Below are 24,636 nucleotides of genomic sequence, written 5' to 3' on the forward strand. Positions count from 1 at the left end.
CTGGCTCAGCTCCAGCTGGCCACGGAGCAGCAGCCCCAGGTCCCCTTTTGTGGTTCTGCTCTCCAGCCTCTCACTGCCCAGTCCATTCATACACGCAGGTTTGCCCCGTCCCGCATGGAGAATCCAGCACTTGTCCCTGTTAAACTTCATACAGTTGCTGATTGCTCAGCCCTCTAATTTGTCCAGGGTCTGCCTTCAAGGCATTCAACAGCTCCTCTCAATTTAGTGTTAATCACAAACCTGCTTAATATCCCTTTGAGTCCTGCATCCAAATTGTTTATGAAGGTGTTGAAGAGCCCCTGTTGAACTCCCACTAATGACCTGAATTCCTCTGCTACTACTACTGGTTTTTAAATCCCCTAGCTCTAGTATTGCCCAGTACTAGCCACTGACCAGTTTAGTTTTCTCCACTCCCAGCTACTACATACAAAACTGAGATACTGCTAAAGGATAAGCAAGCTCATAATCTGATAACATTGACTGTAGTGTCATCTTTGGAGGGAACCTCTGGGAGTTACAGATTTCAAACTAGTGTGGTGTCCTGCTTTAAAAGAAAGGTCTCTGCCAAGGAAGGTGGGAACTTTCCTGGAATGGAAAATATGACCCCCTTCTCTCCAAATTATTATAACTTTGAAAATACAGGGTTTTAGGCAAAGATATGAGACATTAATTTTGAAGAATTAAGAATTTTAGGAAAGTTCAGATGATAGTTAAATTAGAGGTTGCTGAGGTAGCGGAAGTAGATAGATAATTGGCTTTGTTCACAGTTAACAGTAGCTGGATCTTAGATAAGATATCCAGGATCCAGTAACTCATTGCTTGTCAACTTCATGTTTGGGTAGCTGTGCTTATCATGAGAAACAGAATGTGATAAACAGATTTCAGGGACACGAAAACAGTTGCAGACTTCCCATACTTGAGGAATCCATTGATCACAGGAAAACTACAAGGGTTCATTTGTCATGTATGCATTGAAAAGGCAGAAAGGTCAGAACGAGGAAGACTTATTTTACTTCTTCATTTTGGAGACCCCTCCCCAAAATGGACCCCGACTCATTTTGGGGAACAAAACTATGCATGCTTGATAGCCTTTTTGCCAATTAGCATACGAAGGGAGCAGAGGAAGTGACAGGGATATGAATATGCATTCATATTTTGAGTATTCAAGACTCCTGTAAATAAAAGGGCTTTGTAAAACCTGTGTTTTTTGCAGTGCACATTAGGGAGTTATCCCACGCACTGCCCAGCAGTCGCAATAAACACACACTTTCTAACTTTAAACTGTTAGAGAGCTTTTGTCCGTCTCAGTTGGATATCGATATTAGATCAATATTCATATTTTAGTAAATCAGATATGGGAAAAGGAATAAGTTTTATATATATATATATAAAATATATATATAAATATATATAAAATTATATATATATATAAAATATTATATTTATATATATATATATATACACACTCATAAATACATATGTGTTTGTATATAAATATACACACACACACACACATATATCTATCTATATCTATATCTATATCTATATCTATATCTATGTATCTATCTATCTATCTATCTATATATATATATGTATATGTACACACACATGTACATACAAACAGGACCAAGTGAAACCCAGCACCTTTTTTCCCTCGGTATCCCCGCAATCTGCCCCCAGCCAGGACTATTTCAATGGAATGTCGCGACGCCCAGCTGCATCTCTTGTTTCCTAACTGCCCCATTTGTCTCAGGCCTGCTTCCAGGTAGCAGGAGATGGGAGAAAAATTCACTGAAAAAGCCAGACCCAGAATATGTGGGAAAAGTTAGGAAGAAAAAAAAAAAAAACCACCAACTTGTAATCATTTTCCATTTTTCTGTTAACATCGAGAATGGAAATAAATTACTTTTCATATCTGTGAAAAGCAAAGTTCACGCTTTAGAATTTTAAGTTTAATAAGGGATAAAACAAGGGACAGATATCCAGCGCTGGGGTGCTTTTGGCGAACAGCCAAAGAGCACAAGGTCAACTTAAACATCGTTCTCTACATTCTGCTACACTGCTGGGAGTACATGCATATTCATGAGTTTATACATTATTCAAACATTCCTTTGAGTTTTTGATGTTCCAGAAACTCTCTTGTTTGGTTTTAACCTCTGACTTGTCTGCAGGACATTCTGTAGATTGGGTGAATATATTTTATTTCTTCCTGTAGTTCTATCCTGTTGTTTCCCATTCCCTGATAGCGCGGAGTCGATAAATCCTTCCCGGATGCTCGTGCTCTGATTTCTGTCACCGTTATCTTATCACTTGGAGAGGCCAGAGCGCAGGTGTAAGAAACAAAATAATTGCTTTACACCATTCTCTGAGTTACTTACATAGAAGTATTTAGTCTTTATTTTAACATTTTGCTAAAGCCTATATCATATTTATCACGCTACTATTCATAGAAACTATACAGTGCATATATAAACTGGCAGATTATACTATACAAAAGCAGTTAAAAATAAGTATAAATTGTACCATATCAAAATACTTGTGATGCAAAAAGCTAATCTATGAATGTGAAAGCCAGTATTATTTATATTGTCATCTGTAACAGCACCCTTTGAACCACACTAAGTAATAAGTTCACAGAAGAGAATAACATCGAAAGTACAATCTGACCTGTACAACTGCCTTGAGAAACTCAAAATGCTGAGACTGGCAGAGGCTGCAGAGCTTCTGTCATGCACGTGAAGGAAGGGCTTGTAACCTAAACTCCAGTGTACTCTGTGCACATGATATGGATATTGTAAACCTTTAAAGCTGTTCCTCCTGGTTTGCAACCAGCCAAACAAAGGTCTGCTGTCTTCTCTCCAGCTGCCATGATTTGCTTAGAAATCGCTTCACACATGCCAGGGCACATACTGGATGTTCACAAACCCGAATTCAAAGCTTTCACGATGTCTTTTATAACTGAAGAGCCACAAAAGCTTTTCGTGGTTCTATTGTGTCTTATGAAGGTGGCACACTTGTTCTCATTTCTTTCCCATCTTTGGTGTAGTTTTCAGCACACTACAGAAAATCCAGGATAACTAAAAAATGCCTTTATAGGAGGATTTACTGGGCCACTACTGCCAGCTGATGTTTCATTACAGGTGTGTAACTTTGTAAGAATTTTTAAATCATAGCTTTTCCTTGTTTCATAGATACTGTGCTAAATTAGGTGACACAACACTAAAGAGATTATTTGATTATCTGTTTTAGTCTAGTACAATAATTCTACCGATGCCAATTTGTCCTTTTTCTGTTACCCACCTGTCAGCAGCAGCTTGTTGTTTTCCCTTGACCACAGCTGACAGAGCATCCTGGCTCTGTTATATTGCTCCTGCCTTCCAGTTACAGAATCTTCCAGATCTTCCAGTCAGTAAATTGAAACCATGAAGTAGTTTCAGCTTCCTTTCACAAGACAACATAAAAACATTCTTCCCTTCCTACCAAGAAAAGAAGAAAAATCAGAATTTGTGGAATTGTAGTCACATTCAAGTTTCATTGATGAATTTACAGAGCATATTCTGTCCATAATAACCGAACATTAATTTCCTATATTTTTAAATAAATAATGTGATTATATATTAAAAAACCAAACATTGCTATCACCTTTTAGCAACCAAAATCACAGGAGAATTCGGAGTGAAAGGAATGACGGACTTGTCTTTACAAACAAACTGTGGATCTGCTGGTAAATAAAGCTAGATATTGAGAGATAAAAGAAACAATGGGAAGGATTCCACTGATTGATGAATGGAATGAGAGAGATTTGTCTTTACAAACAAACTGTGGGTCTGCTGATAAATAAAACTGGATACTGAGAGATAAAAGAAACAATGGGAAGAACCATAAATTCCATTAGGAATTCCACTAACTGACACAAGGAAAAGACAAAGGTGGGGGGTTATGCATTAGAAAGGAGTCTTAGGTATCAGGTGTTTGGGGAAATCTGTACCTCCCAAGTACCTCAGCCAATGGGGAAAGAGGAAAATGTGGCCAGGAAATTAGGATAAAAAGGAGGCTGTGTCCTAAAACTTGAGAGATCCCAGGGGAATGGCCCATGGCCTCTCCCTTTATTTGAATAAAATTACACGACTCCTCTGTCTCCTTTTTGGACATAAACCTGTGATGTTAGTGGATTAATTTTCCTGCCAGGAGTAAATCTCAGTAGTTCCAATGCATTTGCCAGCTACAGCTAAAATAGTGGCCTAACCTTTTACTCCATAGTCAGAACAGAGCACTTCACGCTCTGTTTTGGTTGTGTAAATAGCAGGGAGAGTCTGACACTCAGCAGTCACATTAAGGTAAGTACGTACCAGTGCTGAGTGAACTGACACAGCTTTGATGTGTACTCACCTTATCTTTATTTCCACTTTCTAGAAAAATTCTCCTGACCATTGAGAAGTCATTTAAACCCAGGTGTTTTCTTTTCTCCTACCTCTATTTCCAAGTCAGAAAGATGCTTTTTTCAGGCCAGGAGATTGCCTTTCACCAGCTCAGAAGAGAGACTACCTCCTAAGACTTTTTCACCATGAAAAATTCATGCCAGTATCCTGGCACATTGCATCAGGAGTTCTGAGAGCTTTTCCCTTGGGACTACAAGTCCTTCCTTGGGCAGGCAGGACTCTTCCATTTAGGAGAGTTTTAAACACTGATCCTTCTCTGCAAATCTAGTGTAGGTAAGTATGGTAAAAACTCCATGGTGTCAATCAGCTTGGATCTAGAAAAGCAGAAGCACTTTGAAGGTTTCTTTATGTTTAAAAATGTGGTTTCTCAGGGAGTGAGCTCTCCAGACTTTTTTAGTCCTGAACTGTTTTCTTCTGTACTAAATTTATTTCAACATATGTATATAAGCACATGTTCAGATATGAAATACAGAAAGCAATATATTTTAGCTATTAGAATTGTTTTATACCTGTAATATTTGGTTTCAGTAAATATAAAATTAAAATGAGATTTCAAAAGTAGCACAGAACATCACAACCTCAGGGGAGTGCTTCAATACTCAGTGCTTCCTTCCTCATCTAGAGATGGGCACAAGACAGATTTGTCTTCCAAAACCAATGTTAACTGGTAACCCCTCCTTGCTGGAAGGACAGTGGAATGCAACCTGAGTTTTGGACTCAAAAAGGAGATCAAAGTCAGGCTTTATTTTTAAAATAAAAAACCCACGAAAAATTGGATGTTCATCAGAAAAAACATTGATCCTGGTCAGAGTTTGAAGCACTGTTAAAAACTTAAAAACTAGTGTGACATGAAAGCTCATTTTCTCCAGAGGCCATCAAAATTCCTTTAGAACATCCTTAGGAAGAGACTTCTCGATTTTTTGGTGACCTTTTGGATAGAAAGACATACCCAGCATTTATGAGTTTATTTAGAGTCTCTAAACAGCTCTGCTTAAAAAAATACCTGATACGAAATAAATCTCTCCTTGGACTAAAGACTCTGCACTATTTGGGCAGGTCTAGTGCAAAACCTTTAGCAGACCTGAATATATTTTCAAAAGCCTTATTTGTCACAGAAGAAAAACCAATGACACTGGAACCAAGAACTAAGTAGGGATAAAATACAGGTATTTAAACCCCATATATTCTGTTAAGAGCTATAGTCTATTAAGTAGCGCTGTTAAGAACCACCATCACCTAATATTTCCTACTGACCTCCACATGATGCAAAGATCTTGCAAACCAGTAGCATAACCCAGCACCACCATAGCTATTAAATCATATAATTTCTTTATATTCCTCTGCAGATAAACTTGCAGCATAGCTGCAGTTACTTAGGAAAATAAAGTTATTTAAAGAATGACAGTACTGAGATCAAATCTTAGAACACATCTATTAATGGTCAGATTCAAAGAAGACGAAATGCAGGGAATCACACTGGTCCTCTCATTAAAATTCAATAACCTGTAAGCAGGAAGGTGAGAATGGAAAGTGTTCACTCTGAGATACTGCTAAGCTACAATTAAAAACTGCAAGTTAGGACGATCCTTATCATTTGCTTTAGTACTGATCAAAGCAGAACATGCATTCCTGCAAGCAATAAATACCAACCCTAAGAAACATTAACCTTCATTTTTAGTAAGTAATGATAATAAAAGGTGTATTGCTATTTTCCCTTGCTATTTCCTGAATTAAAGTTGAAAATTACTTTTTACGATTTAATTGGTAAATAGCATTTTGAAAAGGTTCAAACTACAGTGTTTAAATAGGACTGGCCCTCAAAGTGTTTGCCTCAAAATGCCTTGGAATTTGACCTCATTCATGTCTTCATCTATTTGTGTACCTATTTGAGAGGGAAGGATTCTTTTCCCATGGCTGTAAAATGTCATTTCTCTTGTCTATGAAGAAAATAATATTAGAATCCTTGAAATCAATGTTTATTTTTTCCTTCAGTGGCTGAGGAAAAGAAGGATTAGTGGTAAAATTAAAAATATTTTAATGGGTTTACAGCATCCCAAGAAGAGGAACCCCTAAAACAAAACTAGACAATAAATGAAGATACTTTCTATTTTTATAAAGAAGCACAGGCTAGTTAAGGTCAAATCACTGCAGAGACTTAAGACACCTATAGAACAGATGGGAATTCTCTAGACAGACATTCCAAGTTGACTAAAGAAGCCAGTTGCTCAGGCAAAATCTCAAACAACATCTTCTCAATGTTGGGAAAACACTTTATGGGATCTGAAGAAACAGAATGGAGTACAGATCTGAAAGAGAAAGAAAAGACAACTGACACATGCACCTACACAAGTTAATCAAAGATTTCCTACACTAAACATTGTCTTTTCATCAAACTACGCAGGTTTTTTTTGGTGTTTTGTTGGTCTGTAAGTTCCAGGGTAGAGATGATGTGAAAGATGTGCCTGCTTCATTTCAAGGGACAATGTTAGCTCCATAATATGACCTCCTGTTCTTTTTTTTCTTTTCACACTCGCTATTTCAATAGTCTCTGTGGCATTTCAGGAGCAACACAGGTATGATCAGATTATAAACCTTCATTTCAAAATTATCAGAATAAGGAACATGGAAGTACATTATGTAATATCTGATCCCAAATGAAACTGGGAAATGTGAAATTGTGAAATTGAAGGATATGAAAACATTGGTTAATTTAGTCATACATCACAATTACCATGAAAAATATTTTAAAAGTCCTTTTAAAACTTTGATAAAAAGGAATAAATTGTTTATAGCTGCCTTTTCATGTGGTTGTAGCATGACTATAATTTTAACACGTTTTATTCTCTTTATCTGTAGGCAAAGAAAAAAAACCCAAAGTTTTTTTCTGGCCATTCTTACTATGGTAATTTTTCAATAAGAAGTTATTTAAGATGGAAGAGCTTCTCTTGTATCTTAACCCAATTTTTGTGAGAATTAAACAAGGAAAACAAAGAGAGGCAAAAGCCAGTGACTAAAAAAGTACAGTTTTGATTTTATTTTCTGTAACAACATTGCTTTGCAACCTCAGTCTTGGAAAAAAACAAGTTTGCAGTGTAGTCTGGCTCAACCATCAGAAAACATGGCAAATATAAACTAACAAGTGTTTCACATGTTCTTAAGAGTCCATTTTTAGTCACAGATTTACATCATCATTGCAGAGGGAATTCCTCTTGATCAATCTTGCATGCTTAAAAAGTTTGTTAAAAAGTGAGGAAAACAGTTGTCCAGCTGTGCTTAGGATGGTTTTGTTGATACTCAGGCCCAACAATTTGGTCTTTATTTCCAGCCCTGTACTGCATGTTTATGAGCCATTATCTCAACAAGGCAACAAATGTTAAATGTTAACATCAGGAGCCAGTACCTGAACATCTTTTAGCTTTTAACAGTAGGTTTTTATTGACAAACTCATTTAGAGGGGATCGGTCAGGACTTACTGATTGGAGCGTCATACAGCAAAGGAGTTGTACAACTGCATTGCTAAAAACAATTAAGTGATTAACGTGATTAAGGGTCTTTTTTGCAAGCGTTTTAGGAATGACTAGCTCAAATGAGAGCAGTTACCTTATTACGGAATTCAGGATAATAATACCTTTCTTCCTGGATATACAGCTGCATAGAAACAGAGAATGGCATTTTTCACTGAAGCAAGATCTTTAAATATTTACAAAAATGGAAAATATTTGTAGCTGCAAGCAAAGGGAACACTAGCTGCCCACTCAGCTGCCTCAAGTTAATGAAAAACAAGGAAATATTTTTGCTTATGCTTCTCTACCTTCTCAAGATAGAAACATCAACTGTTTTTAATAGGACTCACATAACATCTGGGCACATGGTTTTAATGCACCCATAACTTAATTACTTCAAGGTTATCTTGCCAAAGCATTTCTAAATTAGCAACTGCTTGCTATAAAGATCATCAAAATAGACTCTCCAAATTATGGTTCACTCTCACCATGTAATACACTACTTAGGCACTGGACAAACATTCTCACAAAAGGAACAAGGATAGATTTTCTTGTTTTTAAAGATAAACTAATTGGACTATCGGTTTATCTGTGGTCCCTAACTCAAAACTTCTTGGCAGAGAATGGGTTTAATGATTACCTTTTATAACCTCTGTACTTAGGCTGCTGCTCCTTCTTCATATTCTGGTTTCAGACATGGACATGCCTTGCTTGTAACTGGCTGGGAAATCTAACAGGAGAAATACACTTGGCAAGGATTCCTGGACCTGATTAACACCAAACAAATATAAATAAATAAGGTAAGTGAAAGCAAGAATTGCTAAAGGTAATGATTGAAGCAGTCTAAATACATGACTTTAAAAGAGCCGTTGGGCACAAAGCTACAATGAAGTTCAGCCACCCAAGCCCTGCATTCTTCATGTGTGCAGCTTTCCATCATAGGTTTAAAGTTAGATTCGTTATGATTATTTTAAAAATCTATAATTCAGAAGATAAACTTGATGACTTTATAGCCTAAATGTTTCTGAAGACCAACAATACTGAGATACGTGTTCTGTCAATTTCAAACGCTGCAGTTTTTGTAGCCAGTTACTACTTAATTTACAAAAAAACCCCAACTTATGTTTCCTAAACCTGATGCTTTCCAGAGTTACCATCTGTATAAAAGCATAAGGATCTTCAGCATTCAAATTCAAGTTATTATAGTTGTAGAGTCTTAGGAGAAAAGAGACTTTTGACTAAATCTACTTTAGAGACTCAGGATGTAACCCAATCAATTTCCTCCACTGTCTCAGATTGTATTTTAGACCAATACTAGGGGAAACAAGCAAAATCCTCACAAAAAAAAAAAAAAAAAAAAAAAAAAAAAAAAAAAAAAAAAATCGTAAGTGTAAATTTCAATTTGAAAACAAACTCTTTACATTCCAGTTCTAAAAAGGACAAAACATTGAATGGGAGACATTCACCCTGAATCAACACAGAGAAGATTGGTGACTCTTTCTGAGGCAAAGAGCTGCTAAATAGATCATTCTAGTAACCCACACTCTGTTTAGCAGATGCTTCCATCTCCAAGGAACTGAGGCAAGGCCTGATTTAATGAAGAATGGAAAGAAGTTCTCCTAGATAAGAAGAAATTTGGGAGGAAGATAAAATCTGTCTGGACCTTTGGAGGAGTTCAAAGGAAGGACTGGCTATAAAAGCTTGATCGTTCCAGTGAGGACATCCTGGAAACTGAATGTAAGAAGACACAGACATTCCCTCCCGGGTGGGTATAAGGAAAACCCACAGCAAGCCAGAGGAGGAGGTGAAGCTGACATCACTTCTCCTCTTCGTTTTCCTCTCTGAGCAGGTAATTCAATGGAAGTCCTCTTCCTACGAGCAAGTGTGTGCATGTGTTTGTTTTCTGGTAATATTTACCTGCACTATTTTGTACCCACATACATCAGCAGAAGTCAAGCAACATTGATATGCTAGAGTAAGATTTTGTTGTTATTTCCTTAGAAATTTCAACGAGAAAAACAAATGGGTGAAGAAAGCTTGAAGAAAAGAAAAGGAGAGGACAAAGGAAGAGAGGACAGACAATCCCTTCAGAGTCATGAGCCCCAAACGATGAACCTACAAAAGCAGGCAAACCATTTTCTTTTCCCTTTTTGGTCCGTGTGTCAGGGGTTGGCAGAGGGAGGCAGAAGGGGATATTTGTGCATATGCATCAGCATACAAAACCCACCGTTGTGTCCCAATTTAGCAAAAATATCCTAATATCTCAAGAATGTGTTTGGTTTGCATTTTCAGAAAGAGCTAGTTACTGAAGTTAAATAGCTCTGATACAAAGAGACTAAACCCCCAAGAATATGTCATTGAAGTTATCAGATATAAAAACAATTCAAAGACTTACTCTAAGTTGATTAACTGAGGCATTTCATAAACTTTTTTTCCCACATGTACTTTTCAGAAGTAGTAGTGGGTTGTCCAGCTCATTGTTTCTCAAAATTGGTTAGTGATTATAGCCAGAAAATAGGCACTGGTGCTTGAAGACAAGTGACAATCTGTCTCCTCCAGAAAATTACAGATGCTTTAGAAAACGGTTGTGTCACTTCCTCTCAGGAGGGAGTGGCATTTCTCTTCATTTGAGTAGCCTGGAAAAAGATTATCTATGTGGTTTTAGTTTGGTGCCAAGACTGGAAAAATATTGATGCTATTAGAGTAGCCATAGCTGTCAGAAAATATTAAGTAGCCCGTGCCTCTTGTTTTAATAACACATGCCTCAGTTTCAGTGGTTTCATGTAATATTGTAGGTCACTACAAATTTGGGCGAAAATGATCTTATCACCTAGCAGTATCAACACCATTCCTAGGTACAAATATTTAAAGCAAAGAGAGGAAAACAGCTGCTCACAAACAAAAACAAAACAAAACAAAACAAAACAAAAAAAAAACCTAAAAAAAACCCCAAAAAACCAAACTCCATCCATGAAAGACAATTTCTCAATCTTCGAAAATTCAGAATTAATCAAGTGCTTGTAAAGGAATGTCATTGCTTAATCAGAGAGGAAAGGGCAAGTTCACCCAGTCAAGGTTATATTTGAGACTCACATAGTCCAAAAGACAATTTAATAAAGGAAATAGGCAGGCAAAACTCAAATAGATCTACTTTTGAAAACAGCAGGAGTACACCACAGGGTACATACAGATCTTGGAAAGAAGAGTGAAACTTTGCAAAATTGTTTAATATATTTCTTTATAGAACTTATATATTGAAAGCAAATAAAAATCAGTCAGTAATGACAATTACTGTAGTTCTATAGTATTGAGAAGTAATTGGTGAATTATTAGAAATTGCTTACAAAAACATCTCATTTTTTTTCAAGGTGGGCCTCATTAGTGGAATCTGTATGATTGTTGGTACAATTATTGGCTCAGGTATCTTTGTTTCTCCAAAATCAGTGCTTGCCAATGTTGAAGCTGTGGGTCCTTGTTTAATCATCTGGGCAGCCTGTGGAATTCTGGCAACATTAGGTAAAAAACTCAACAAAGAATCTGAATCTTTGCTTTAAATCTTCCTATCTGCTGTTTCTGCATACTACTCTCATGTCATAAATTAGCTTATAGCACCTAGACCAAAATCAACTAAATCCAGTTTTATGTATGCATAGAGTACTCAACCATAAACTAAAAATGTGGTGTTTATACAGGACAAATTAAGTTTTAAAATTGTAAATCACACTCTATTTTGAAAGAAAGTTTTAGTTTTTCCTGCTTCATCCGCTGACTGTAATAAAGAGAATAGTTTTCTACTTAAATAGCTGACAATATGTGAAATTTACTGGTAGTGAGCTAGGTACTTTCTGCTAGCTTTCTACTTCTGTAATTGTAATTCTATTATCTGAAAATTTAGCACTAAGCACCTCAAAATATTTCAAGAAGTAAAACAAAGAATTTTTTGAGCATTTTATCAAGTGGGGCAGCATACAAGAAAACCCTTAATTCAAGATTCCACATATAGCAATAGAACAGGAAGTATCACTGTACTTTAATGTTGACCTTAGCAGACATTTTATTTCAAAATTGTGCAGAAAGTCTGTTTTTTCAAGCTTCCAAAAAGCTGTCAGCCAGCGCAGATCTCACTTAAATGCTTCTTATAATGTTCATTTCTTAAACAGAAATCGAATGAAATCAAAATGTTTGTTTGTACTGGTTTTGGTGAAGTCTGAAATATCAATGGTAGTAATTTTTAGACTGCATCTGAATAATTTCAGGGTATTTTTTTCAATTGCTCACAAGTAATTAAAATTTTATTTTGCATATACAGTAAAATATACAGAAACATCAAGAGAGTAATGGTACACTGTACAGATCATTTTCCTTCACTTTTCCACCTATTAAAAAGTGATCATCAGTTCAAGCAGTCCCAGGTTCAAAAGTGCATGAACTAAACCTGCTTTTCTTGTTATTCAGGTGCACTTTGTTTTGCTGAGCTTGGTACAATGATCACAAAGTCTGGGGGAGAATACCCCTACCTCATGGAGGCATTTGGCCCAATTCCAGCGTTTTTGTTTTCTTGGACAAGCTTACTGGTTACAAAACCCAGCTCCTTTGCAATCATCTGTCTCAGCTTTGCGGAATATGCCTCAGCTCCTTTTTACCCAGGCTGTGATCCACCCCAAGCTGTCATCAAGTGCCTGGCAGCAGCTGCCATTGGTAAGAGCCACACTTTCGGGCAGACCAGATCCAAAATTGCACAGTGACTTGGGTCTGGCCCTGTCAACAAGTGCACTTCAGTGCCCTGAAACTGCCTTATGTTCATCTGCACAAAGACACCAGAAATCGTAAAGACACAGTCCAGTGAGTCCTTCCCACAGTAACGAATGAAACAGCATTAAAAGGATAGGTGTAAAAATGTTTTTTTTTTCTTAATCAGAGCTTTTTTTTTATTCTTCATGATGATAGATACATCTGTATAATGAACGCTTATCTCTAGCAGAAAAGGAAGAAAAAATAACAGTTGAAATACTATTTCTTTATTTATCAGAATGCTGTGCAACTTCAAAATGTTTTTTATTACAGGTATACTATAAAAATCCAATTCATAAATCTGTTTTTCCTCACTATTATAAAAGTTATCCAAACACCATAAGTAAAAACTGTATATAATATAGACAAAAAGTGTGACAGAAAAGCAGTACAGTAAATAAGGGGAGTGGCAATTTTCTTTATATTCTGAAAAACAGTGCAAAAATTTATAATTTGATTTCTTTTAGTGGTAATTACAATTGTGAATTCACTGAGTGTGAAGCTGGGAAGTTACCTCCAGAATTTTCTCACAGCTGCTAAAATGATCATTGTCGCAGTCATTATTGTAAGTGGAATTGTTCTCCTTGCACAAGGTAATAAAATAAATTATATGTTATTTGAAAAAATTATTTTAGCTTTTGCTATGATCATTAAAAATTCCCCACTGACAGAAGTGACACAGAAATGAGGCACAGCCCTGAGTCTCTTCATTCAGGGTTTTAGTTCTGCCTCTCTTGGAAACCATGGCATTTTCTTTCAGAGAAGGGGGATGGGTGCAAAATGCAACACTACAGATCAATTAATACAAAAGGGTATTAATTTTATAAGTGAAAAGTTTCAGAACATGAGACGTAAGTTGGAATGTTTTTTCACCTGGTGGGGATTACAAGAATTAATTTCAACACTGATCAGTAATCTTCCTCTTATTTGCAGGAAAAACTGATAACTTCAAGGATTCTTTCAAGGGCAGTAAAATTTCTGTTAGCTCTATAAGTTTGGCATTTTATAATGGACTCTGGGCATATGATGGATGGTAAGAAATCTTTATTAACCTTCACAGTTACAGTTTAACAGCCTTTAATTGGTTTACTCTCTCTCTCTGTTGAACTCTCTGAAGAAGTTAACAACTGACTTGTTATTAAGAATGTCTTGATGAATTCTGGAGATAGAACACTAGTTTGGTTTAAAAAACCACCAGAACTCCATCCTCTTTTAGTTGCTGTTTATTAGGGAAAGAAAATTTATTAGATCCCAAAAGTACTACTACTGTTCTGGTGCTGAAGGTGCTTAGACAATGCAGTAATGAGGAGAATATAAAACAGTTTAATTCCATTGTGTAAGACAAAATAGCTTTCCCTGCAGGTTACCCCATGAAATTCCATTTCTTGTGAAATATGTAGTGGTGTTTGATTAGTACAGGAGAACATAAAAAGGAGCATTGTGTCAGAAATTATAAGGCTCAACTTGCAGATTTTTTCTTAGGGAATGTCAGTTGGCATAGAGCTCTGTTGGCACAAATCCACTGTTATTCTTAAATGTACAAACTGCAAAAGTCTGTATATAGGTCAGTGCTTTGGAAGCAAGTAAGAATATAATCTTGATCTACCACATAGCAATTCCCATTTAAAAGCTTTTGAAACTGAATTTATTTTAAATAGATTCTTTTTTTAGGTTGTTTCCAAGCTTGAGTATCTCAACTCGGGCATGTAAGTCTGCTAATTCAGGCATTCATATGGACTTTTTAAGAGGGCAAAGAAGCTGATCCCTAAATAATTGTTTGTGTATGTAACCCCCAGGCACTAACATTTGAAAATTTGCCTTTGAACTGTAAATACTAACTCTTCAGATTTTCAGGGTGGACGAATATAAAAACCTTGTTTCAACTGTTCTACATGCTCAAGCAAAAATGCATATTTGGAAATGATAATTCAGATGGGTATAATCCTTAAAAAGGTTTTCATGCCTGTTTTCTAAAGGCAGCCTGACTTACAGAACCACCGTGGAACACCAGCAGATTTGCTTTTCTCTTTGCCCTCAGCACACTTGTGCTTCTATTTGAAAAGACTCAGATACTGCAAAGCTTGAAGTTGGAAGGTAATCTTGTAAATCCTAGGATGTCTGCCAAATTTTTGTTTGATTATTCTGGGATATTTTATCCAAGATTTAGAGTCTCAGAGATACTAGAGATAATGCAAAAAGAGATGGTGGATCAAGAGGCTGACTTTTGGATAAGAAGCTCACATAGGTTTTGTCCTGCTTAAAAGATTGATTTTACTTTTTTTTTTCCTTTTCTAAACTGAAAATATTAAAAACAATAGCACAAGAAATAACACCTCACCTCATAATATAGTTGTATTTAAACCCCTGACTGCTGAAATACTCTATGAATGTTTTTCCTTCCAGGAATCAACTCAATTACATCACAGAAGAACTTAAAAATCCTTACAGGTAAAACTGTGTAGGAAAGCAGTGTTTTTACTGGCAAGAAATCAAACCCTATATATTTTTCTATAAGCAAGCGTATATTTTGGTTTGTTTTATAAAAGCACTAATATTCTATTATTCAAGGTTTGAGCACTAGCAGACAAAGCTAATTAGCTAATTGTTATTACAGGCTTTGTATCTTTGCATAATTTGTATTTTTCCTTTTTTACAATCCTGATTTCCATAGCTCTACAGAAAAAAAAAAAAAAACAAAAGCAACCAAAACCAAATAAACAAACAAAAAACCCTATTAAATACACCTAAAGAGCATATCAGGAAAAGTAAGAATCCACAGTTTACTATGACAACTGTGCCAGTGATACAGCAATGCTGATGGGGTCTTACTTTTCCATTCTTTAGAAATCTACCACTGTCTATAATTATTGGAATCCCCTTGGTCACGGTTTGTTACGTTCTGATAAACGTTTCCTATTTCACCGTGATGACTTCAACAGAGCTCCTGCAGTCCCAGGCAGTTGCTGTGGTAAGCTACTTAATTTTGTAATAGAACATCTGAAGAAGGCTGTGTGCATTGAAGTCATCTAAGTCACTAAGTTCCATTAATTTTTCGTAGGATAAAATTAATTTTAGTCTAAGCTGTTAGTGCCACCTTTCCCCCCATTATCTACTATCATTTCTTAATCTAAAATTTCAGTAATGCCTAACTGAAAGAGTAGTTCTGTCATCTCCAAATGGGAATAAAAGGAGGAAGCAAAAGTAATGCGGTCTTCAGCAAACATTTTGTAAACATTGCAGGTCAGAGGGTGACTGCTTTCCATAGGCATCAAAAAGATGGAAAGAGAAATAACATCTGACAGTTGCTTTGCCATTTTCAGTCTTTCCAGTATTTCTGAGAAAGAAGCACATGCCAAATGACAGTAGATCAAAGTTTGTTGTTATGGAGATAACAGCAAATAGTCCATCATTCACTTCCACCTTATTCTTTTTGGGCTTTTTTCCTAAACAAATTTGAAAGATAGGATTTTTACATTTTTGCAAGACATACTCTTTCAGGTAAAAGTAGAAATTACAGAAGTTTCTGAAACCATAAAAAATACATCTGCCCCTTCAGTTCCACTCAGTAAATTTTCTGTGTGTCTGAAACAGCTGTTGAGGTCCTGCAACAATTTTCCTAATGCTAGTTTTTGGGGAAAACAAACAGTATGTGACCAGCATTTAAATATACAATCTAGCCCAGTGAAGAAGCGCAGTACTGTTGAAATGCTTAAAATTTTTCTTTAAAGAAAAGCTTTTAAAATTTAGATCTTCTGTGCATTTCAGCAGCTTGTCTGCACCAAAAGGTACAGCAAAGAATGTAGGAAGTTAAAACTTGTACAAGAACTGGTCCTCTTCAATACACCTTTAAACTTACGATCTGAACAACACAGCAGCTAGCACTGAACTGATGACACTGAATTAACAAAACCTCAGCGCTGGCTCTGAGCAGAGGCAGCACAACAAAAGGAGTGCCCTGTGCAGAGAGGTCTGTACAGCTGTAAGTAGCCTTTGAGTGCCCTACTTGTGGACCAAGAAACATCACTGATGTCAGACTTTGCAAAACCAAAGCTCTTCATGCTTGACTTACAAAAAAAAAAAAAAAAAAAAAAATCCAAACAACCCAACTAAAAATCTAAACCTACCTGTCAAAACCATTTAAATTCAAATTCATTTGCTGTTGGTCAATGAACCTACCTGAGATCTACAGCAGCAACTAACAAACGACACCACAGGTGAAAACTCAAATGTAGTGAAAGACCAGAGGGAGTTTGTCCTTGTTTGCCCCCAGGCTCAGGCTGTCACGCTGTCACTACTGATGTTACTCCTTTCAGAGAGGCTGAAAACAGCTTTCTGCATGGACAGTGCTCTGCAGCAATGCCATCTTCCTTCCTTCTGTCTTTGCAGACACATCCCAGAGCAGGTGTCTTCAACAGAATTTAATTTCTGTGTAGTTTTTACATCTGCCTTCCAATGTTTCCTATAGATGTTGTATCTTAAACATCATGACAATAATACTTCATTTTATAGTGGTCAATGAATTAATTTGGCAGAGCATTCTTTAACAGCTACATAAAATATACAACATGGTTTTGTTGGTAACATAGCTCAGATACCCATTTACTTTACTTACAAAGAGGCTCTAACATTAATGAATATACTAAATGGTAGTTAATATGACAAAAGTGCTTAATTTTAATCCCATTTCCCAGACATTTGGAGATAGAGTCCTCTATCCAGCCTCTTGGATAGTTCCTCTCTTTGTGGTATTTTCGACCCTTGGATCTGCCAATGGCACCTGTTTTACTGCAGGCAGGTAAGTCCCCATTCTAAACATCTTCACATGAAAGCTTTTGAAAGATGGAAAAAATTATATACATGTACATAAGGACGTTCTTCTGATCCACATTACACAAAATGTAATTTGAAATTGCCTGTAAATCTAGCTCTATTGTTTAATTTTCAAAAAATAAACAGTGGCTATTCAGGTTTGAAAAAGTAGAAAACATGGTCTTTTCTTAATTCAATAGCACAAAAGGCTTTTTTAATCTCTCATCCATTTTAAAGCCGAGAATTAAACACTTAAAAGTTACCAGTAAAAACATGACTACACCAGCAAAGGTAACTGAGAAGCTATTCCTTTCTACCAGCTGTTCAGTGCTTCCATTTGCTATTTAAAATATTTTAAGATTTCAAAAGCATCTGAATACAATGCTGCTGTAAAGACCACTTTTTGACAAAAGGTTGTCAATAGAACTTTTTGCTATGAAACACATGAAAAATGAAATATTTAATTAAAAGGGACACAGTCGGTAACATTTCCCAAAATAATTTTCAATTATATGTGCAAAATAATGATTCTGAAATTAGTTTCAAGTGCACTATTTAAATACTGTTCAGAATTTGTTTTACTTCACTGCTTTATACTGGTTATTTAACTTCCCTTGTTTTTAACTGCTACAATACTCTTTAAATCCCAATGTATATCAGAGAAAATACTGGTGAAATTAGTTGGATGTCTACTTTTAGTAACACTGTTTAAAGTCTAGTGCCACACTAACTGCATTGCCTTGTTTTTGTTTTGTCAGACTTGTTTATGTTGCAGGTCGTGAAGGGCACGTGCTAAAGATACTGTCTTACATTAGTGTTAAGCACTTAACACCAGCCCCTGCTATCATATTTTATGTAAGTATAGATTTAAATACACAAAAATAATTATCATCTATCACCAAAAATTCTCCAGTAATACATACTTTCACAGCTTCTTACAAGCAGTTTTGACACCTGTCATTAACTATCTAGGCAAGAAAATTGCTAAATGCTTTTTGGAAAAAAGACTGCATAAAACCCCCAGCTTCTCTAATTTGAATATATTCATTCCAGAACTGGACTTTAAAAATCAAAATGGTTAAGAATCAGTTGCATGAGAACAAAAACTTAAATGAATGATTAATATTAGGGAATTCTTTCACAAGATGCTTGCAAGCAAGCTATCATTACCCTGTTTCCTCCTTGTAGGAATATTTCCTCTATGTAGAAAATTTACATCTCACTAAAAAAACTCCAGTCAGTACATACATTTAGGAATAAATCTAGAACATGTTGTTATTTTTATTTTACCCATTTATCTTCAAGGCAAAATAAGATCTGTTCAATCTTGCCAGGAAAATTAATGCACAAACACTGGAAGTTTATGTCCAAAAAGGAGACAGAGGAGTCCCGTAGCTTTATTTGCATAAAGGGAGAGGCCATGGGGCATTTCCCCTGGTGTCTCTCAAATTATTAGAGGACACAGCCTCCTTTTTATCCTCATTTCCTGGTCACATTTCCCTCTCTTTTCCCATTTGCTGAGGTACTTAAGGGGTACAAACTTCCCACATCACCAAATACACACCTTTCTAATGTGTGCCTCCCTGCTTTTTCTTTCTCCTTATGTCTCTGTTCTTTTTCTCTAAATCCAGAGATGTAGCACAGTCTTGAGTGAGTAACAGTCTGTGTCAATTAGTGGAATTCCTATGGAATTTATGGTTCTGCCCATTGCTTCTTTCACGTTTCTGTATCTGGCCTTATCTGCCCTCAGGCCCACAGTTTGTTTGTAAAGACACCTCCTCCTCATTCCTTTCAATTCCAGTAACATAAAAAACCCTAAAAATATCTTTTGTATCTTCAAGATAGTCAGTCAACAATAAAACAGATTAATGCATAAAAATTATAAGCATTTTGACTTAAAATGAAATTAAGATTTCACACAAAAATAACCACATGTAGGCAGGAAGCAGTCACAATCTTTAAAGGTGCTGCAATACACTTAAACCCAAATATTTAAGCAAAAGCATTCACAGTTCATACTCTGGAACACTACACATGCAGCTGTATTGAAACAGAAGTAAAACTCAGCCTTCTTCTATAATAGACTACACTAATTTTTGTTTTCATTTTTAGGGGGCCATCACTATTATTTATATTATTCCTGGTGACATTGATTCACTCATAAATTACTTTAGTTTTGCAGTCTGGATATTTTATGGTTTAACTGTACTTGCACTAATTGTTATGAGGTTTACAAGGAAGGAACTCAAGAGACCTATCAGGGTAAGTTCTGTATGGCTTTTCCTCCATTCCATAGATGCTGTACCATGAATTCACACTAAATATATCTGGCTATTCAAACAGCACCTTTGGGCAGCATCCTTGTTTTTTATTCCCCTTACCTGAAATCCAGCCGTTTAACAGAAGATCTGCACTAGGACTAAGCTCATAAGGACTGGGAAAAGTTGATTTTCCCAGTTGCATTTTCACTTGCACAGACCACAGGGCACAAGCCAAATTTTCAGAGACTACCACTGAAAGAATATCCAAAATAAGACCCCAGGTCATTGCATGTAAGTCAGTTCCCACATTTGTTAAAATACAAACGTGTACACTGCAATTTGAAATAAGAGATATTAGTGAATAATTTGGCAGAAGAGTTTTCCCTGCCCATATTTCTGCTACTCCTTCAGTTGCCCCATCTGATTCCAGAAAATTTTAAAGTAAAAAAAAATGCATAAGGCAATAAAAATATTCTTTCATACAGGCAACTTCTGTAAAAACAGCTAAAGAATGAAGAAGTGATTTTATTCTTTGTATCTTGCAGATACCCATCATCATTCCTGTCATAGTGACACTGGTGTCAATTTTACTGGTATTGGCACCAATCATCAGTGCACCTGAACTGGCCTATTTGTACTGTACTTTATTTATACTTAGTGGACTTATAGTTTATGCACTTTTTGTTCATTTAAAATTCAGCTGGGCACAAAAAATATCAAGTAAGTATACCTCAGGTAGCCGGCTCCAAACTCAACATTTGCTCAACTTGAGATTAATTAGTATAATAAAGTTCAGTACCTTGTCAATCCCTTCTAAAGCATGTGAGCAGAATGTGGAGGGAAGCAATTTCCCTAGCATGCAGTGGGCTTTACTGAAGACTGTATTTCACTCTTTCCTGTTGAAAAGAAGTAATGTCTGACTTGAGGAAAAATTAAACTGAATTCACAAAAAACAACATATCACTGTAGTAGCACAGAGAAACAGAACTAATTAATCTGTAGAGTTAGTTTTTCAGTTATCTGTATTTCCAAACATTGCTTTAGCAATTAACCGAAGATTAGCAGACAAATTCTTATGCCACCAAACGCTGGGCTTTTACCTCTGATTATTAATTTTACTATCCTTACTAAAGAAAATATTAACAGCATTAAGATAAAAAAATAATCCCAGGGCTGTGTACAGTGAAAGCTGCAAGAACCCAGCATGACCATTTATCAACTGATTGCATAGTCCCTAGAGAAACTGATATTATCTCAGGTAAAACAGGATACATAGGTACTTCTAAGAGGCTAACTGGAATTAGCTGAATACAACAGCACTGATAGTTCTACAGACATTAAAAAACCTATAATCTGTCTCTCTTATCCCCAGGATGATTAATTATAATGTAATAATTGTAATTAATTATAATATTAATTATGCAATTGGAAGCATTGTACTCTAACGGAAGTTTGGAAATGTGGAATGCTGTAGTTTGGATCTTAAGACTGTTTATTCCTCACGCTTTATTTTTCATTTTGAAATAGGAATATAGATAAAAAAAACCAACTACACAGAAGGATAGTTTTCTCACTTAAGAGTTTGAACTGAAAGTTCTCTTATAAGCCTCTAACAATAAATCTTTTCCTCAGAGCCCATCACTATGCACCTCCAGATGCTTTTGGAAGTTGTTCCAGAAGAGGAAGTTACTGAATGAAGTATTTTATACCCACCAGGTTGCTCTTAAGTGCTGTACTGGTTGAAGTATATTCAATTTAGTTTGGCACAGATATATATTTGCTAAATTGTTATGTTCCTACTGGTGTATTAGTTTTGCAACACTTCAGTACTTCAAGGCATCAAATATATAAAATAAAAGATTTCTAAGCCAGACTACAGTGTCCAGCAAAGCTGGTTTTACTAACAAACTAATTGTTTGTTAGTAAATCATGGTGTCTTGCTTTTGGAATTACAATTTTTAGTAAAGATGTGTTTTAATGTTTTTACAACCAATTCCATGGGTGTTAATGTCTTTGAAATGGGTGTCAATGTCTCTACCAACTTCGAGCCACAGGTTTGTTACAGAGCCCAGACAGTTTGAGTCCTGAAACAGACGGGGGTCTGCACAAGGCTGAGTTTGGGAACTTTGGGGGGAAATGCCAGGTTCAAGGGGGATATGGGGTAGGTGGTTGGGGAAGTTTGCACCTTTCAAGCACCTCAGCCAATGGGGAAAGGAAGAGGGCAGCATGTGGCCGGGAATTTGGGATGAAAGGAGGCTGTGCCCTCTGAAACCTCAACAGAGAAACAACTGTGGGCATGTGCTCCGGTGGACTCTGCCATTATCCAAATGAAGTTCCAGGACTCCTCTGTCTCCTTTATGGACACTGGTTTTTTATAGCATGATTTTCCATACAAAATTAATCAAAAAACCTTTTCAGTTATGAAGATGGCAAAACTTAGCAGCAACAGCGTCAAGATGCTTCTGATGACACTATGGAAAGAATGATACAGCTCTTACAGCATCACAGAAAGGACAAAAATCACATTAACACCAGACTAGCTCTATCCTCAGGTTCTTAGACCAAATATTAGCTATCAAAACATCGGTCTTTGAAGCTGGATATTGCATGCTATAATGTCAGTCTCACAGAGAGACATTCGGAGTCTGCTGCCTTAAAAAAAGGTCCTAGAACAAAAAAAAAGTCAGTGCTGAGCATAATTTTTCCTATGCAGCTTTAAACTGTGCAACAGACATTGGTGTTATGTTTTTTGATTTCAGCTGCATACACCTTTACCTTTTTGCTCTCTCACCGAGCCCAGCTCCATAATCTTAATCTGGAAACAAAAGAGGAGTAAATGGCTGCTGAGTTTCACATTCACTTCGAAGGACATCAACACCACCATGCAAACCGGGGCTATGAGCTCCTTTCACACTATGTACTATCACATTCTTTAAATCATGCAGAGCTCCTGAACCTAAACTAACTGTACCAAATAGAAATACTGGTCAAAAAAGGTGCCTGATCAGCAAATGGTTGCTGTCTCCACGTTTAATTCGCATTATGTGAAAAGCAACACACCCCGTGGAGTGATGCACTTTACCATCTGCTGCATGTATTGTCACATTCATTTGTCCTTGCCAAGCCCAGCTTCTAAAGTTGCTCTGTCCAGCAATTGCTCCCTGTCCAAAGGTGCAAGAACAAAAGTAAGTGCTGGCCTTCACTTTCTCTTTGCAGTTTATGAAGTGCAGCACACACAGGTCTGTGCACTCCGCCCTCTGCACCCTCATGCACTTTCAGTCTCACGGAGTCTAGTAACAAAACTAAGAACATTCAGCTGCTGGTCCCATAAGAAAGGGTTCTAGGAGAAAGAGGCTGCACTAGAATTCACTTTTGTTTTGCCCCCTATAAACTGCACAGCCAACAATGAAACGATTCCTCTTCCTTCCCCTCCAGATGCAGGATCCCATGCTGTCAGTGCCCAAGAGCCAGGATCCACAGCGGAGCTCTTCCCCCACCGCTCCCCCACCAACGGGGCCGGGTCAGGAAAGCGCTTGGCTTTTCCTGGGCACTGTCAGCGCTCATCACAGCAACCACACAATGGCACTGTCGGCTCGCAAAAGAACGAAACGCTCCGAGCCCAGCTCGAAACCACCCCCAGGGCAGAGCCAGGTCGGAAACGTTCCTGCTCTCGCATCTACTGTGCCAGCACAAAAAGATTCTGCTGATCTTCCCCCTCCCCTACTCTTCTTTGCACCACACTCAAATGGCAACACGAAATCTTTTCTTCCAACAAAGCTTTTCACTCTCGCAGAGTCCTTCTACAAACTTGAAAACATCTGGCAAAAACAGAGCTCACAAAATGCCAGCTGAGAAAGCTCTTGCTGCCTACAATTTCAGTGGAACCCATGAAACTCCCAGCACGCACCCTGCTATTTTCACTTTCCTTCTCAGCTCTAGGTACCATCCTAAGCCTTCAGTCTCACAGTCAGGATCCAAATGGAATGGCACTGGGGACTGCTTAGGGAGAGTTTTGAGAGTGACAATTGTCATGTCCACAAGGTTCATTGGCTCACTGGATGTATGGAAAAGTTTACTGCTAGCTCACTCGGTATATCAGAAATTTGTTTTTTGTTCGCCTCATGTATAGAAATTCTGCTGCTAGCTTGTTTAATGCATCAGCAGTTATTGCTCTCACCTGCTGTATCCGAAGGATGGTATTAGCAAGCCTAGTGTATCAACCACGAGTTCTAGGAATAACTTTCAACAGAGTGCCTCATTTTCTAAAAAACAAAGCACTTTCTAAAGTTTTTGTTAGAGGCAACTTTAATCTTCAAAGAGGCAGTGGAGAAACATTCTTTTCTTTTATTCTTTCCTTTTATTCTTTCATTTTATTCTTTCACAGAGCCATAGCAGGAAACCTTTCAGTTTAGACTCAGACTGCAGGCATGCCCAAAGGCCACACATCCTAGAGCTGGGAAGGAAAGTGCATAGCACCAGTCTCTTCTAGGACCAGGGCTGTCAGCTGAAAATGATCTTCCCTGCTCAAAATCTAGCTTGCACTGATGCCTTTTCCTTGGACCTAAAAATTAAGAGCCAGACATGGTTAAGGGTTTTTACCTCATATTTTAATAAGGATCCTTATGGTGCACCACTTCGCCAAGGCGGAGTGCGCCGCAATGCACACACATGGTAGATCACGTGTATACAACTTATAGACCTTACAAATTAGCATATTTAACAAAGATGCCCCAATTAGAGGCTTGGCTGAAGAGTGTGGTATCCCTCCATCTCAAGGAATATTGCCCTGGATGAGCCAAATTTTTAGTTTACAGGATGTATTCTAGAGAGGAC

At 37.0% G+C, this 24,636-nt stretch overlaps 1 protein-coding gene across 1 annotated transcript; it reads left to right on the forward strand.

Annotated features, from left to right (window-relative positions):
* The first annotated feature begins 9,964 nt into the window (after positions 1 to 9,964).
* On the forward strand, positions 9,965 to 21,557 carry SLC7A9 (solute carrier family 7 member 9). Its single transcript, XM_053952996.1, has 12 exons — positions 9,965 to 10,069; positions 11,311 to 11,458; positions 12,398 to 12,640; positions 13,201 to 13,326; positions 13,667 to 13,766; positions 15,137 to 15,181; positions 15,578 to 15,701; positions 17,425 to 17,528; positions 18,301 to 18,397; positions 19,655 to 19,804; positions 20,349 to 20,523; positions 21,436 to 21,557. The coding sequence occupies exons 1-12, from the start codon at positions 9,965 to 9,967 to the stop codon at positions 21,498 to 21,500; spliced, it is 1,482 nt and encodes a 493-aa protein (XP_053808971.1). The 3' UTR covers positions 21,501 to 21,557.
* The last annotated feature ends 3,079 nt before the right edge of the window (positions 21,558 to 24,636 follow it).

This window comes from Vidua chalybeata, chromosome 11 (genome assembly GCF_026979565.1).
Source record: "Vidua chalybeata isolate OUT-0048 chromosome 11, bVidCha1 merged haplotype, whole genome shotgun sequence".
NCBI lineage: Eukaryota > Metazoa > Chordata > Aves > Passeriformes > Viduidae > Vidua > Vidua chalybeata.